The following is a 15,833-nucleotide window of genomic DNA, read 5'->3' on the forward strand; positions in this document are numbered from 1 at the left end:
GCCACCATAAAACGGTGGCCATAAACATTTTGTGTATACCACCAAAATTGTTGCGAAGAGCAGTTTCTCTCCACACGATAAGATAACGACAATGAAGAAAAATAATCGTTTGAAGAGTTTCCAATAGATGAGCTTGGAAAGAAGATTCGAAAAAGAATTGAAAAAACAGTTTTTGTGACTGAAATAAATAGGCAAGGACTGCCTTTTTTAGGGTCTATCCTTGGAGCATTTATGTGTGATGTGGTGTTACAAATGATTGGTGATAAGTTGATAAGATTCTTTTCTTTTTGTACACATACACACAATACACTCTCTAGTTTAACAAATAAGCAGGCGCTATAAGGTAATAGACATCAGTGTCATAGCGAAGAGAAAAAAGAGATGGAGAGGGTTCAAATTACACAAAATGGACACGAGTTGTGACCGAAAGAATCGGAAGAGGGAGGCAAATGGTATTCTCCCACGCATTAAGTCAGTTCCAACACAATACTCGTTCTGAGTCTCTCGATCTCTTTGAACTTCTTCTGTGTAACTTTGAATTTTTTGGACCTGACCAGAAAGTGTCCGGAGAAATATTTTGGGTGTGGTCTAGTAAATTTCTGTTTCTTTTTGTTTTTCGAAACATGGAAGAGAATAGAGAAAAGTATTATCATTATGTTTATTCAGCGGGAAGGAATCAGACAGACACACATGTTTTGGCAATATTTTTGTAATAACATCTACTATTTTTGAATAAAAAATAATGGAAGATTTTGGAAAACGTCATGTATTGGAAAAAGTCATGTAGGAATTTTTAAGATACTTTCATGAATGTCTGGAAAAAACGGGGAAGCATATTGAAAACCGGGTAACATATGAAAATTGGTTGGAATGTTCGAGAAATATCTACTTCAGAGGATTAACAACTGTTTCTAAGGGGACATTTCAAATGTCCAGTTTCAAGAAGAATACAGAGCATACAGAAACCACAGTACGAGAAAATCATTAACAGCCCAAAGAATTTATCCATTTTCCATCTGGAAATAGCGACACAAGTCAGTAATACAATCAGCATTGCGAATAGTAATCCGAGAGAGCAGACGAGACCATTTGAAGTCACGGAAACTGAAAAATAATAATTTCTGATTTATTCAGATGAGTACGAGGTCTTACTATTTTGAGTTGGCTCTGATTTGAAAACTCCAATCAGAAAATGGATAAGCCAAGGAATCGGTAGACCAACACAAACATCGAAGAGATTAGAACCGATTGAAGAGGATACAGCCATGTCGCCTAGCCCTTTTCTAGCGACAATGACACTCGTGATCAGATCGGGGATACTGGTACCAGCTGCCAAAATAGTCAATCCCATAATCTCGGTTGGAATTCCGAATGTTTCTCCAATCGTATTGGCCCACCAAACCATCAAATACGAGTAGGCAGCAATCCAGAGAATCGCTCCAATAAATGTGATGGCGAAGAATTTACGAAGCTTCTGCAAGACAAATTTTTGTTGGGAAAAAAGTAATTATGTCAGTCTTACCGGTTTTCGAACATCAGGAAGAGTATAAGCCAGTGGAAAAGTGATAGGGGCCAGGAACAAGTAAATGATTTTTTTATGATTGGCTTCTGGCCAAGAAAGATCCAATGGTTTTTCAGCTGTCGAAGAAGCCACGGAAAGCTGAAAAATACATTTTGAATAATGGAGAATCAACTATTTCCGTATACATTATCCAGTGCAATTGGTGGAACAGGGTTTCCGTTTGGCTGAAAAACTTCAAGATGTCCGTTTGACGATGGATTAACTGTTTCAACTGGAGTCAAATGAGTAGTTCCATTGTTTCCATTTTTGCGTTTATTGTTGTTGTTATTATTGATGACAATAATATGGCTCTCACCAAAGTCGATTGGAGGAACACTAGTTGTGATGCTATCTAGAATAATTCTCACTCATAAAATTCTAAAACGGGTTTCGAATTACTCTGATTATTGAAAGCCGAGTCCGGGTCATTAGCTGGCTTCACCATGATAGTTCTCCCGTTTTGCCGAATCTCTGGAACACCATTGGCAACTGGCTTCAGTTTGATAGATCTCTCCGATTCTGACGACGAAGAAGACGAAGTAGTATCGTCCTCATCCCCAATTACCAATTGAGCAATACTTTTTCTGACTTCCTGTCCTCCGTGAATCATGGGAAAACTTCTTCGAGGTCCTTGTGCTCCCAGAGAATGGGGACTTCGGGGTGTGCATCCAGCTGCCGCTTCTACAGAAGTTGTTGGGACAACTTCACTCCCGATTCCTACTTTACGAAACAAGAATTGCTTAGTTTTCAACTCCAGGAACCCATTGAATTTCATGAAGAACCCATATGCAATGTAAATGGAGAACATTATTAAAGCCTGAAATTATGAAATTACAGAGGTTTGTACATTAAAATGCGATGTAATCACCTCATGCCACTTGATGACTTCGTCTCCAAAAAATATCAAAAGAAGAAAAAGGGACAGTGTATAAAAAGACATGTCACGGAATAAAGGCCACCAGGTGAGATGCAAAACTTGACGAGAGAAAAGTGTACAGAAAGCGAGAACACATAAGATGTTGAATGTGGCAGATCCTGAGAAAATTGATTGAGGGTTCTATTCTCCTAATATTTGTTTATTTTAGTACTTACCTACAATAGTTCCAACCCCCACATTATCCTGCGCAACGAAAACTCCAAAGAGTGAAGTGAAAAATTCTGGAGCCGACCCACCGGCAGCCATGAATGTTGCGCCAGCCACGTCATCTGATATCGAGAGCTAAATATTTGATGTTAGATAGTTCCTGAAAGTAAGATCAACTGACCACTTCAGTAATAACTGACAAGGATGGTACGAAAAATTCGTCACAAACAACGGCAAGCGCCACGAACATGTAGATCAGAAGGGCGATGTGAACGATAACGCCTCCGCGACGACGAGTTTCAAGAGAGAAGAAGTCGGCGGGAAATTGAGATGAATTTCCATTTGAAGCTAAAAAAGGATGAACGTGTTCAAATGTTGGATTTCAGATGAAAGTGACGTGATGGATACTTCTTTTCCTCAAGAAAATCTGCACATGAATTGTTTATGACTATTCAGAAATGGTGCATGCATTCTTCAGCGAGCATTAGCCAACTTATTCCGGAACTACTGTCTTTTCAGCATTCATGTGAAATTATTTTTATATAAAAATTTGTTCGGACTGGATTTACAGCTCCCTTGTAATTTGGGGGAATTGTAACGATGTGGGAATCCTTGACTTGGTTTGGGCAAGTATGATAGCAAAAGTTGGACGAGTTTTGAATAAGATATAGGATGCGTTTTCAACCGTTCCTAAGGTGGGAATGTTGCCTAGCAATTGGGTCCAGTATCAAAACGTACATCAGAAAAAGGTACATCTAGTTCTTCGTTAGGGTACTTTGGTTTCAAGGGTACATGAAATTTTGTGGTATATGTGAAAGGACGAAAAAAACAAACTTTTTTAAACAGACTATTCTGCTTCTTGCTCAAAATTATAGGCTAAAATGTCTTACACCCCAAGACCCTATGTACCCTCTGAACAAATGTACTCTTGGATCCTGCGCCTGGGTCCCAAATCCAACATATTTGACAGGACACTTGTCACGTAGGCAGCATGGCAGAAATGCTCAAAAAAACTTTAATTGTAAATGGTCGTATTCAACAACAAGTGTTGTTCTGTCGTCATACTTTAATGGCCACTTGTTCTAAAAATGTTCTCATTTTCAAAAGACGTTTCCTTCTAAATTATTCATGACCCTTTCACCCATCACTTCTCAACTCTTTTTGTACTCACTCGTTTGAATTCTTGGCCGACAATCGTCAAATTCGTACTCCACGGATCGTCGTGTTCTTCGCAACCTTCCATTTTCATCCACTGACAAGATATCGTTAGGAATATCTGGAACATTCGTTGAAAATCAAATAAAGAATATTTGGGACACGAGTCATGTGTCATTAAAGGAAAGCTGATTTCCTTCCGGTATAAATGCGCAATATTGGGAGAATTGACTCTGAGCTAAGGGGCTAAATTCCACATTAGGCTCCTTCGTTGATTTGGTGTTTGGGAGGTGGAAAATAGTCATAAAAAGAGTTTGAAGATTCAAACCAACCAGTTTTGATAAAGGGAAGTAGAACAATAAGGAAGAATAGTGCTCCAGCAAGGAGAATAACGGCAATCTGGGTCCGTAGACGTCGATTTGAAGCGGAATACAGCGTCCGACGATGTAAGCTCTGCATCTTTTGGAACACTCAACTCACATTCCGGATTTTGAGGAGCCGGCCCTGAAATAAAATGAAGGGGGGTGGGTAAAGAATAAGAAAGTGAGGAGGGATGACGAAGAAAAGTGAGAAGCGATAATTCAAGCGTAGTCATACGACGAAATCTAGAAGGATTTATTGATTTTATGATTGATGGGCAGTTCAAAAAATTTGGGGAACTTCGAGAAGATGGATGACGTGAAAAGATGAGCGACTCAAAACTAGGAATTTATCTCTTGAGTTAGATCTTTTGGAGAGAGAGAGAAAAATAAACAGGACATGTGAGTGGAATTTGAACTAACAAGTCGTTCCAGACGACTCTATCATTCTAGGTCCAGGTCTGGGATCAGGTGTGGTGAAATATTTGAGAGCAAACTTTGTCGAATATTGATGGAAGTTAAGGAGAAGGAAGAAGAAGGGGATAGTTGAAGAAGGAGATGGAGAAAAAGAAGAAGAAGGAAGACACGATTGATATGATATGAATATTGCATTTGAAAATGGCCACGGCAGGATGTGAGCAAGCTTGTCGAGGAGGCCGCAGAGACGAGCCACCGGATGACTTCTCGTCTCTCAACTGATATCTTTTTTTCGGCTGACTCGTCCCATTTGAAGACATCGAAATCGGGCGAAAAAAAGAAGGAGAAGAACAAGAAAAGTGGTGGTGGTAGTGGATTTTGATGGGAAACGTGTGAGTAGAGAATACACGATGGGGAGCTGAAATGAGATGGGAAATCTGTCATCTTGACCGATGGAAACGAGTCAGGAGGATCGAGATGGAATGAGTTGACAAGTTGAGAGAGCACCATGGATTTGGGGATGTGCATTTGATTAATGAGAATGTAAAAAATGAAAAGATTTTTATCGAAAAGATTCTGCATATTCGGAATTAACAAGACAAGAATGTAGCGATGGACTACCAGAAAGATAATTTCTGGAAAAAATGGGAATTATCGAACACAACTTCTACTTCGGAAACTAATGTCTACATTAGTAAATTACGCTTCTCTCCTACGCTTCATACGACTTCCGGAACGAATCGTTTAAATCTCTTCTTCAAAAATTTTATAGACATTTACGTCGTTGTGTGTCACATGAATCATCCTAACAAACGTATTTTTCTTGATTTTACCATATTCGCAACGGGCCAAATCAAGAAATTTCAAAACATTTTTTGTTTTTCATGATCTTTGTTTTGAATATTTTCCATAAGTTTTTGTAGATTTAAATTCCTTCATTTCCTTTGAACTTAAAAACATTTTTCTTCCTCCTTCTCTTCGCTTTCTTTTACTTCCTTTTATCTGACATGTTCATTTCTCTTCAACAGTATCATGTTCGGTCATGCTTCCGGTTTTTGAACCTTTTTTCCATTTTCAAGTATTACATTACATAATTTTTCATTGCAAAAAGATGAAAAAAGCAAAAATGGGGGCAATCTACAATTCTCAAGTTACCGGAACCCTCGCTTCGTCCGCTGGTAACTCAACACTCATCAAAAGTAGGAAAGGACTTTTCATTTTACATTTTTTGTTCCACTCTTCCCGATTTCTCATGACTCCCCCACCGCTAAACAATGATGTTCCAATTGGAGTAAGTTCCACAAAATCAGTTTTCTAAAATATTTGTATGTTTTCAGCATCGACGAAAAAGCTTCATATCGTCTATTCAAGGAGCCATAAGCACAAATAATCAGAAAGCAGATCGAGCAAGACCATATTCACTCATTAGCAGATGCTACGCTGAATTCCTAGGAACTTTTATTTTTATTTTCAGCGGTAATTTTTTTAAGCTCTGCAAACCCTTATTTTGTTATTTCAGGAACCATGCAAGCTAATGTATATGATATCAGTCAACCTGTTGGTCTTAGTCATGCAGCATTGACCCATGGCTTCGCAACAATTGTCGTGATTGCAGTTTTTGGGAAAATCAGTGGCGCTCACTTAAATCCAGTCGTTTCCTGGGCGATGGTTTTGTGTCAGAAACTACCACCACTCGCACTCCCATTCTACATGGCATCTCAATTCTTTGGAGGTTTCTGTGGAAATCTTTTATCTGCATGCTTGCAAAGAAAGCGAGACTTTCTTGTTTGGGAGAATTATTCCAGTATCCGATACACTCTTCCATCGCAAGGTGTTGAGTATGGATACGATAAAGTTCATAACTCAACTTATGAGAAGACGATTCTTCTGACGACCCAACTATCTGCAACATCATCTGGAATAACTCATTTAGGAGTTAATCATGAATGGTGGGAGGGATTGATGAGTGAAACAATTACCACTTACTTCTTCGTAACTGTCATTCTCATGCTAGTGGTGGATAGTGAGCCGGTTAGTGCAGAAAATTGATGAAATAAGAACATTCTTATTTCAGACGGAAGCAACTCCTCTGTACCTTGGATTGATGGTTATCGTCAATATCTTTGCAACGTAAGACAGGACCGAGAACAATTTTTACTATTCTATCCAGAATTTCAGGGCCTCAATCACTGGCACTGCTATGAATCCAGTTCGTGCATTGTCTCCAAACGTTGTAGCTGAAATTGTTCTATCAACATCTTCTCTCCCTTCTAAATTTTGGACTTACCACTATATTTATTGGGCGGGACCCTATCTTGGCTCCACAATCGCCGTGCTTGGCTACAAACTGCTCCTCTCAAAAAACGATCGCCTCATTCCATGATTTGTGTATTGCCTGTGTCATATTTTGATCATAAAATGGTTGTTATCTTATCACACTACAATTTCACTACACCCAAAACTACATTGTGTCTAACCAACTAGACGGGGGTTTTTTGTGATTTTTCAGTTATCAACTATCAAGTCAGAAAAGCATTTTATTAGTATAAAATGAAAGTGATAACGAGACACCGATGTACCTCTACCAATACTCGAAATGAAAATCGCATTGTTTTCAATACTCTTGATTCTGGTCGGATCAGCCTCTTCATTCAATTTTCTCGTATTTTGCCCGCTTTATGCTCACAGTCATCATAAATTCCTTGCTAAAATTGCGGATACTATATCGGACGCTGGACACAATGTTACTTTTCTAGCTCCAATTATTCTAAGAAAATACGAAAACGTCAAGTATCTGGAATCTACAAGAGATATCGTCTACATTCAGCCAAGTAAAAAGTTGGAATCTCTTGGAGTCACTTCAGATTATTCAAAGTTTTGGTCTAAAGATGCAACAGCGATACAGTTTGTTCCAGCCATCAAAGCATTCACAAGAATGTTTCAGCAGCTTTATGAAGATTTGAAAAATGATCTTTCGGTTCTGGATGAACTAAAGAATCGGAAATTCGATGCCATGGTGTTTGAGTTCCTATGTGCAACATCCTACCGTAAGTGTTCGAGATCGAGTTATGTAGAAGAAAAATAAGTTTCTAATTTTAGCAATTGCTGAATATCTCGAAATCAAAGCTTTGTTTCCATCGTTGTCGATGACCCATCATCCATTTATGAGCAGATTAATTGGAGAACCTTCTTCTCCGACTGTTATGCCAAGTGAGCGTTGTCAAGCTTCTGTAAACGATTATTTGTTTTCCAGGCATGATTTCTTCTTTCGGAGACGATATGACTTTCTCGGAACGTCTTCAGAATACGATTGGAGATGTATTTTTCAATTTATTCGTTCACCCACCACCCATGGCCTCTTTTAAAAATCCTGAGCGACTGATAGATATTGCTGTAAACTTTTGACTCTGAATTCTCAAAAATTAATTTCACTTTCAGGATATGACTGCCCGCTCTCCTTTCCTGTTCATGAATGGAAATCCGTACCTGGATTACCCACGTGCACTTCTGACAAAAACAGTTATGATCGGAGGAATATCAGTAAATGCGACCCAAATGAAACAAGAAAAGATATCCGAAGAGTACAACCAAATTTTGGATAAGAATAAGAAGAATGTGTTAATTTCGTTTGGCTCGATGATTTTCTCCAAAGACATGCCAACGATTTACAAGTGCAAATTCTTTTGAAACATATCCGAAATTGAAAAAAACAATTCCAGACAGACAATCGTGCGAGTCATCGCATCATTACCAGATGTAACGTTCATTTGGAAATACGAAGAAGACGATGTCAGTTTTTCCAAGAACCTTCCTAATCTCCACTTTTCAAAATGGGTTCCACAAACTGCTCTTCTTGGTTTGCTCTTTTTCAAAATTTTTAAATCTGAGCATTGTTTTTTTCAGCCGATCCCCGTCTCTCCGCTTTCATAACTCATGCTGGTCTGGGAAGTGTAACTGAATTTAGCTATATGGGAAAACCTGCAGTTCTTATTCCCGTTTTCGCAGACCAATTGAGAAACTCAAAAACTTTGGAAAGACACAACGGGTCTATTACTTTATCAAAATATGATTTGAGTAATTTCGATAAGTTGAGATCAGCAATCAAAACTATTTTGACGGAAGAGAGGTTTGTTTATAACATATTTGTTCTAGTGAACTTCGAATCTTTTCAGATATAAAATCAACGCTGAACGTCTAGCTCAACAACTTCAAGACCAGCCCGTATCCCCTCATGATCTTCTTGTAAAACATGCAGAGTTCGGAGCCAAATACGGAGAACTTCCAAATCTTGACCCAATTTCTCGCAAAATGTCATACATTTCATTTTACATGATTGACATTATCGTATTCGTCGGTTCTATTGTTTTTCTTGTACTAGCATTATTTTTTGTGATAGCACGATGGGTACTACGTCAATGTTTAAGACCAAAACTGAAAGTAGAGTAATTAAAACCTCGGTGCATTAGTGTAAAAATAAACGGGTTGATGTCTAGAACAGATTTCACATTCAAAATAAAAACAATTCATTTTCATACGAAGACAACAAGTCAACACTCATAGAGGTTTTTTTCTGATGGTGAAGCATCCGGAAGAATACTTCACAGAGGTAAGGTTGAACTTGCACTAGCTAAAACAATTTCAACATTTTGCTTCTTCTAAAGGCACTTCCGCATATTTATCTGTCCATTTTGCTGGCTCATCGGTGAACACAAATACGGAAATCAAGTTGGCCTGAAATTTTTAACTTTTTTGAAACTTTGAATTGCCAAACAACATACAGCAAACATCGAAAGGCCAAGACATAGATAAACTGGAATCCACTGTGATTGGTTTGATTCCACTTTGACATAAAATGCGACCAATGTGGGACCAGTGAAAAGTGCCAGGCATTTTGTGAATTGAATTGCAGCAATTACAATGTGAGCATGTTGTCTGAAACTGAGCGTTTTGTAGATCACAGAAGAAATTAGAATACCTGGCATGGAGAGCAGCACATTTATAAAATCCACCACAATTCACTGAAATGCACATCATTATCCCAACAAAATACCAGCAGATTTCGACATTGAATTCCGATGGAATAAATCTGAAAATATTTGTGTCTGGATCATCTAAAATTTCAGATTTTACTTACGCAGTGCACGCTAACAGAAGACCAGAAAGTCCCACTGATATCGAATTGAAAATTATGATTTTAGTTTTCTCGGTCAAAAATCTGAAATTTTCTGATTCAATAGACTTCTGTAAATCTCATCTTGACTCACGTGATTCGATCGCTGAACGTAGCTGATGCAAGCCGAAGAGGTATATTAACACCTAGAATAATTGCCACAATGACTCCAGTTTGTTGAATTGAAAACCCGAGTACTTGGTGAAAATAAATAGGTAAATATGTGGTGAAAAAGATCACAGCAGACATCTCGAAGAATGCATTCAGCCAAATAATAAGAACAACAGGACTTGTGAAGAGTTTCTGAACATACCGTAAAACCTCTAATAGAACGACACCCGGATCGTTCACTTTGAGCCTATATATCTCACTTCTTTTAAAAGATATCAAAAAGTGGTTAACTAGTAAAATGTTTATCAGGATATCAGCAACATTTTACTAGTTAGCCACTTTTTGATATTTTTCACAGAAAATGAGATATATAGGCTCAAAGTGGACGATCCGGGTGTCGTTCTATTAGAGGTTTTACGGTACTTTAATGTAACCAGTGTTGTTGGGTATTTGCTTACCGTATAAGGAATGTCTGATTTTTTGTCCAAATGAGCAGCCGATTTATTCTTGTGAATTCCCGTTAACTCTCTATCGGATACTCTTTTCGAATCTTGTGGATCATCAATGTAAAATGCAGCCCATAATGCAAACAAAATAAGTCCTACGAATGCGTGTAGATAGTATGCATACTTCCATCCGAAAGAACTTTCACAGATAAATCCAGTGACTGAGTTAGTTATGATAGAAGCAGCTCCCGTGAAACAAGTCAGAATGGCCAGGAACAATGCAACTTCGTTGAGTGGAGCCCATCGAACTGTTATGATTCCGATTGCTGCGAAATCAGTAGAATAGGCAAAACCCTGAAAAAATTGGAAAACTTTAAAATAAGTGGATGCCGACTATACCTGTACGAATCGAAGAAAAAGGAGAAGATAATAATCGTATTTTGCCGCTAAAGGAATCAATGCTGTTGAAGCAGCAGAAATCAATCCAGCGACTAAAAATGTCCACTTGGCTCCAAACTTCACGACGAGCCAGTTTGTTGGCACAGTGCCAAGTACTGTTCCAGCACCCACTGCCCACATGATATACTTTTTATGGTCACCGTCGTAGGTATAAATGTTTGTTTTGGTCTGAAGTTCATTAAATCGTCCTGCTGTCTTCAGATAGTACCAAACCAACCCCATTAACAACTACAAAGTCAGTGAGATCTTCTTGCATACAAATGAATGAGAAATTAATGATAATGTAATTTGAACATATGGACGTCAGGCATAAAAAGGCAACGAATAGAATAAGACACCGGTAATAGTTCCCCCAGCAGGACATTTTGTGTCTGGAAATTCGGTTTTGGGAAAACATTTAAGTGATTCCAAGTTCAGAAAATTGTGAATAGAGAGTTTTACAATTAGGTGAAAAATCTGCAAGAGAAGAAGATTTTTATAGATAAGCGTGATCAATGATGTATCTCAAAAGTCATCGAAACATTAAACCTGACAGTGTTTGATTTATTATATTTTTTCTGAACTGCTAAAAACTATCGAATACGAAGAATACCGCGTTGAGGACAAAGTTCGGAAGGTTTTGATTTAGTTCTGTGAAAGAGATCAAATGGGTTTTCTGTCACAAACTACAGTTATAGTGAGGTCTGCTCGAAAATCAGGAGATATTAAAAAATGAAAATTGATGGGAACGGATATCTCTAAACTTTATTTACCAGGGATAACTACTTGTAACTATCGAGGACACGAACTAAAAAGGATTATAAAACAACAAAGTTTTGGAAATTTTGTGTCTTCGCATATTCAGTTCAGCAGTTCAGATGTGATCTCTTTCAAAAGTGGCTATTGTATTTATAGCCGGTTCAAGTGGTACAGTAATCTTCAATTCACAGATTAACAACTTAATCTTTCAAATTACTATTTCCGTTATTACTTCGCAACATTTTACAAATATAAACAAAAGGTAGTTGGTCTGTGAGTGATTTGTTCTGTGTGAGAGATCAAATGGGTGGGATGTGAGTTCAGTTACCGTATTACTCGGGCACAAACACAAAATGTGAACTGTACTGTGGCAAAGAAGGGAGATTTGCAGACCAGGACATGATCAATTTTTCGGTATCAAATCTTGTTTTATCCCGTCTCTCTCCAAGTATTCCTCGATAAATGGCTTATTTAATTGTCATCGTTGGCTTGTTATCTGACGGATCACAGAACGGTTTATAAAGGGAAAGATAGAAGGGACAAACAGTTTTTGTAGATATCAATCAGATCAGTTTCTTTATTAGGTAAGTATTCTAGCAACACGGAAAAGTTCTTGATCGGAGAGAAAGTTGTGACGTGGAGAGTTGAATTCGCAACAGATTGGGAGTCCGATTGTAGAGGAACGGCATCTGAAACTTGTTTATGTATTTATCTCATCTGTTTTTGACAACAAAAACTTTCTCTTCAGATCTCCAGGAAAAAAGTTATTTTCTCTCCAATTTAAAAGAATCCAGAAATTTGAAAATTTGAAAATTTAGAAATTTGGAGAATTCAGAAATTTGGAAATTTCGAAAATTTCGAAAAATTCGGTAAATCTCAGATTCTCAAAAAGTTCAAAACTTAGAAATTTAGAAACTCTCTCTCTCTCTCTCTCTCTCTCTCTCTCTCTCTCTCTCTCTCTCTCTCAGACTTTAGAAAACTTAAAACTCCAGAATTTGGGAAGTTCGAATATTCGAAATCCAAAAATTCAGAAAATGAAAAGTTATTTAATTTTCGTCGGGAATTCGAAAGTTCCTAAAACCAAAGGTTAGAATTCCAAAACTGAAGAGGTGAAATTCAGAATTTGAAGTTACTCTAACTCACAGATTCCAAGATTCGGGAATTCCCAAGGTCGAAAACTTAGAAATTGTGGAATTCTCAAGTTCTGTAATCTTATAGCTTGGAAAAATTCCAACTTCTAAACAACTGAAGCTCAAAAACTCGAAAGTTGTCAGTTCCCTCAGTTCACTCTGAAAACAGAAAAAAAAATTTCCGGGGATTACGTTTTTCAATATTTGAAGAATCAGATGATGTTCAGTTCAATGGATTTGTCTTCCATGCATTTCTGATTTGTTCCAATGAACTTAGTGATCTTGACGTTCTTCTCATTTTTTTTGTAGTTTCAATTCTCTCCAGAAATTATCGCAGACATGTACCACAGTACGTTCTCCGGTTCAGTTCATCCAGACTAAAATCTCGAGAGAAGAGTTCCTGACATCTCGAGAGAAGAGTTCCTTTCAACTTTGAGCCAATTTATCTCGGTCCCTGTATAAGATATTAAAAACTGGTAGACTGATACAAGATTTTTGATAATAGACGTTTTGCATTCTTTAGATTTTGACCCTTTTGATATTTCCAACAAAAAGATCCATTGAGTGTAGAATGGGGTAAAACGGGATACTTTATTATGAACACTGTTGAGGTAAAAAATAATATCAGAATCTTGATGAGGAGAAATCAGGATCTTGATGAGAAGAAATCAGGATCTTGATGAGGTCATGGTTACAGCAAAACTTCTCTCCGTGTGTATTCTGGTATTCATATCTACTGACCGCTGTGTTTTGGAGAAACGGAACGATCTGAAAATAACTTTGAATGATAGGATGATCACAAGTTGTTCCAAATCTGACCTGTTTGGTTTCCATAACATCACAAAATTTCTATATGGAGGATAAGTGATAATCATCACAATCGCATTTGCACTTGAATGAAGAGTGAGAGCAACAATAATCCAATGTGTAGCCACTGGAAAATTGTTTCGTTGATTTTCGATTCTATTTTTGAGGCCAACCTTGACTGTGTTCGTAACGAATCACCACCAGAAGGGAGAATATCGAAGCAGGTCCAACAATCAGAAAACACGTGGCAAATTGAGCCAGAAGACTTCTTAGCGTTGCTCGATGCTTTGCGTAGTTGGAAGAACTGATATGTTTTCTGTTATCTTCTAAAGTTTTGAACATTGAATATGTGGTGGTGACGATGAGAATCAAGGTATATGTACATCCGAAGAATATAAAAGCAAAGAAGATAATCGCCCAAATATTGGAGTCAAAGACTACGTAGTTCGAAAGATGAGCAAAGTTATCAACAAGATTTGGGTAGACCTGAAGATCAGAAATTTAAGATTTTGAGATATTTATAGAAAGGGATGACCTCTTTGACAAGAATCACTTGATTTTCCTTTGAAAGCATACTCAAATAGAGCAATGTTGCGGCAACAACTGGATAGAAATTGAGAAGAAAAATGACGATAATGTATGGGATGTCATTTAAAAGATATTTTGATGATATTTTGGATATAGCTTGATGTTTTCGAACAAAACAACTGTTTAAGGCACTTGCTACCAGACAGATTGTGAAGGCGGTGTATGTCTGAAAAAAAACAATTAGTCAACATGTCCCAATATGAAGAACTAGGTGAGGTGAGCAATTACCGTCCACGATGTATTTATTATTTTACAATGTAAAAACTGTAGTGGTTGTTTCCTGTAATTTGTATGCCGGTGTTCGTATTATCAAAAAAAATATTTAAAAATATTTTTTGTGGTTAGCAATATCAAAAAATGATTCTCTGGTGTTTTTCCAACGGTTTATAAAGCCACAAAGAACTGATTTTTAGTTTTGGTCTTTATTCTGATTGTCACAACAAAAACCATTGAACCAAACTTACTGTTTGGAAAGAGTCATCAATTCCAAAGAATTGAGTCAAAACTCCAGTACAGTATCCACCGAATACTGGGAATAATGGGATGAATTGCATTAATGTGGATATATGAAGATCCATCATCCAGCCGGCAAACTGGAAAAATGAAATACATAATACGACGTTTGTGAGCAATTGAACTAACCTGCATGTAGAACAAATAATATCTGTATCCGTCCATTTTTCCACTTTGAAACAATATGACATACATTGAGAAAAATGAGATAATTGTGGATACAATTGATATTCCATGGTAATAAATCTTCAACCATTCGGGCTCACCGAAATCGACAGTATACGAGAACGTCATGAGTTGTTCTTCTGTGAACATATTACAAGAATTTGTTTTCAAATTATATGACTTTTATAATAAATAGGGGCGGAGTTAAGGGGGGAAGCAAGAAAGAATGCGATTTGGGCAGAAGCTATGAGAACTCGGTGTCTACTTCTAGAGAAAGTGGGCGGAGTTTCGAGTCTCGAATGAAATAATAGAATTATCATTCAACGAAAAAAGGAAACTCTTGGAAGTCGGGCTTTATCAAAATTGTAAAAGTTTGAAATCGTCAAATGATGCTGAAATTCGAACGATAATTTAGAAATATAAATTCGAAAATTGCAGGAATGAATAGAGCTAGAAATTCAAGTTACACTGTTCGAAAACAAATATTTTTCATTTTTTGTGTGTGAGAATTGATAGTTCAGAAGCAGTTCTCCTGTTTTAAAAACAGAAAAGTGATTTAGGAAAAAGAACAATTTCAGTACATTCTCATGGTCCAATTTTTCTTCCGGTAAATAATTCCGTTGATTTTTCGAATTAAAAAATATACTTCTAGATAAATGTTTATGAATACGACGTCAGAAATGTGGAAAAAGGAAAGAAATCGTTTTACAGAATGTTTCTCAGATTCCGGTTACACACTCTAAAAGAACACCTCCCCTAACTTTCACATTTAAACGCACATATCTCATTCCCTGTAAGAGATATCAAAAAGTGATCAACTGGAAAAATGCTTATCATATTATGAAAAACATTTTCTCAGTTCACCACTTTCCGCAATCTTTCATGGTAACCGAGATGAATGGACTTAAAGATGGTTTGGGGCGTTCTATTAAACTGTGTACGGTAACTTTCTTTTTCCACAGTTCTGTTCCATTTTATCGACCACAGGACACATTTTGGATTTATCTTTATTTTCAAATAATTCTCAACAGTTTCCCGAATTTGCAAGAGAACTGGAAACTACAGTAATCTCCTGGAAATTTTCATGAGCTGTAGTTTTCTTCGAAAAATTACGTTATTAAATAGTCAAA

The 15,833-nt window shown here is 37.2% G+C and overlaps 5 protein-coding genes across 5 annotated transcripts; 2 read left to right on the top strand and 3 right to left on the bottom strand.

The window, feature by feature from the left end:
- Positions 1-898: 898 nt before the first annotated feature.
- Cbr-ncx-5 lies at positions 899-4,259 on the bottom strand (the record flags this gene model as incomplete). The annotated part of the gene is made up of 10 exons (XM_002637054.2): positions 899-1,104; positions 1,153-1,474; positions 1,523-1,660; positions 1,708-1,913; positions 1,961-2,378; positions 2,430-2,596; positions 2,654-2,780; positions 2,827-2,993; positions 3,817-3,921; positions 4,133-4,259. 10 exons carry the CDS (start codon positions 4,257-4,259, stop codon positions 899-901), a joined length of 1,983 nt encoding a protein of 660 aa, XP_002637100.2.
- Positions 4,260-5,828: 1,569 nt separating this feature from the next.
- Positions 5,829-6,959, top strand: Cbr-aqp-5 (the record flags this gene model as incomplete). The annotated part of the gene is made up of 5 exons (XM_002637053.2): positions 5,829-5,867; positions 5,914-6,052; positions 6,096-6,607; positions 6,651-6,706; positions 6,755-6,959. The coding sequence occupies 5 exons, from the start codon at positions 5,829-5,831 to the stop codon at positions 6,957-6,959; spliced, it is 951 nt and encodes a 316-aa protein (XP_002637099.2).
- Positions 6,960-7,172: 213 nt separating this feature from the next.
- Cbr-ugt-33 lies at positions 7,173-9,022 on the top strand (the record flags this gene model as incomplete). The annotated part of the gene is made up of 7 exons (XM_002637052.1): positions 7,173-7,623; positions 7,676-7,786; positions 7,830-7,969; positions 8,015-8,247; positions 8,296-8,432; positions 8,480-8,702; positions 8,749-9,022. The coding sequence occupies 7 exons, from the start codon at positions 7,173-7,175 to the stop codon at positions 9,020-9,022; spliced, it is 1,569 nt and encodes a 522-aa protein (XP_002637098.1).
- Positions 9,023-9,214: 192 nt separating this feature from the next.
- CBG09596 lies at positions 9,215-11,126 on the bottom strand (the record flags this gene model as incomplete). The annotated part of the gene is made up of 8 exons (XM_002637051.1): positions 9,215-9,307; positions 9,355-9,508; positions 9,552-9,662; positions 9,711-9,791; positions 9,841-10,049; positions 10,316-10,657; positions 10,703-10,930; positions 10,980-11,126. 8 exons carry the CDS (start codon positions 11,124-11,126, stop codon positions 9,215-9,217), a joined length of 1,365 nt encoding a protein of 454 aa, XP_002637097.1.
- A 954-nt stretch (positions 11,127-12,080) lies between these two features.
- On the bottom strand, positions 12,081-14,853 carry Cbr-sri-20 (the record flags this gene model as incomplete). Its single annotated transcript, XM_045237627.1, has 6 exons — positions 12,081-12,189; positions 13,450-13,564; positions 13,611-13,923; positions 13,973-14,191; positions 14,490-14,618; positions 14,668-14,853. 6 exons carry the CDS (start codon positions 14,851-14,853, stop codon positions 12,081-12,083), a joined length of 1,071 nt encoding a protein of 356 aa, XP_045094007.1.
- Between the last annotated feature and the right edge of the window lie 980 nt (positions 14,854-15,833).

The sequence above is a fragment of the Caenorhabditis briggsae genome (assembly GCF_000004555.2).
Source record: "Caenorhabditis briggsae complete genome, chrV, whole genome shotgun sequence".
NCBI classification, from domain to species: domain Eukaryota; kingdom Metazoa; phylum Nematoda; class Chromadorea; order Rhabditida; family Rhabditidae; genus Caenorhabditis; species Caenorhabditis briggsae.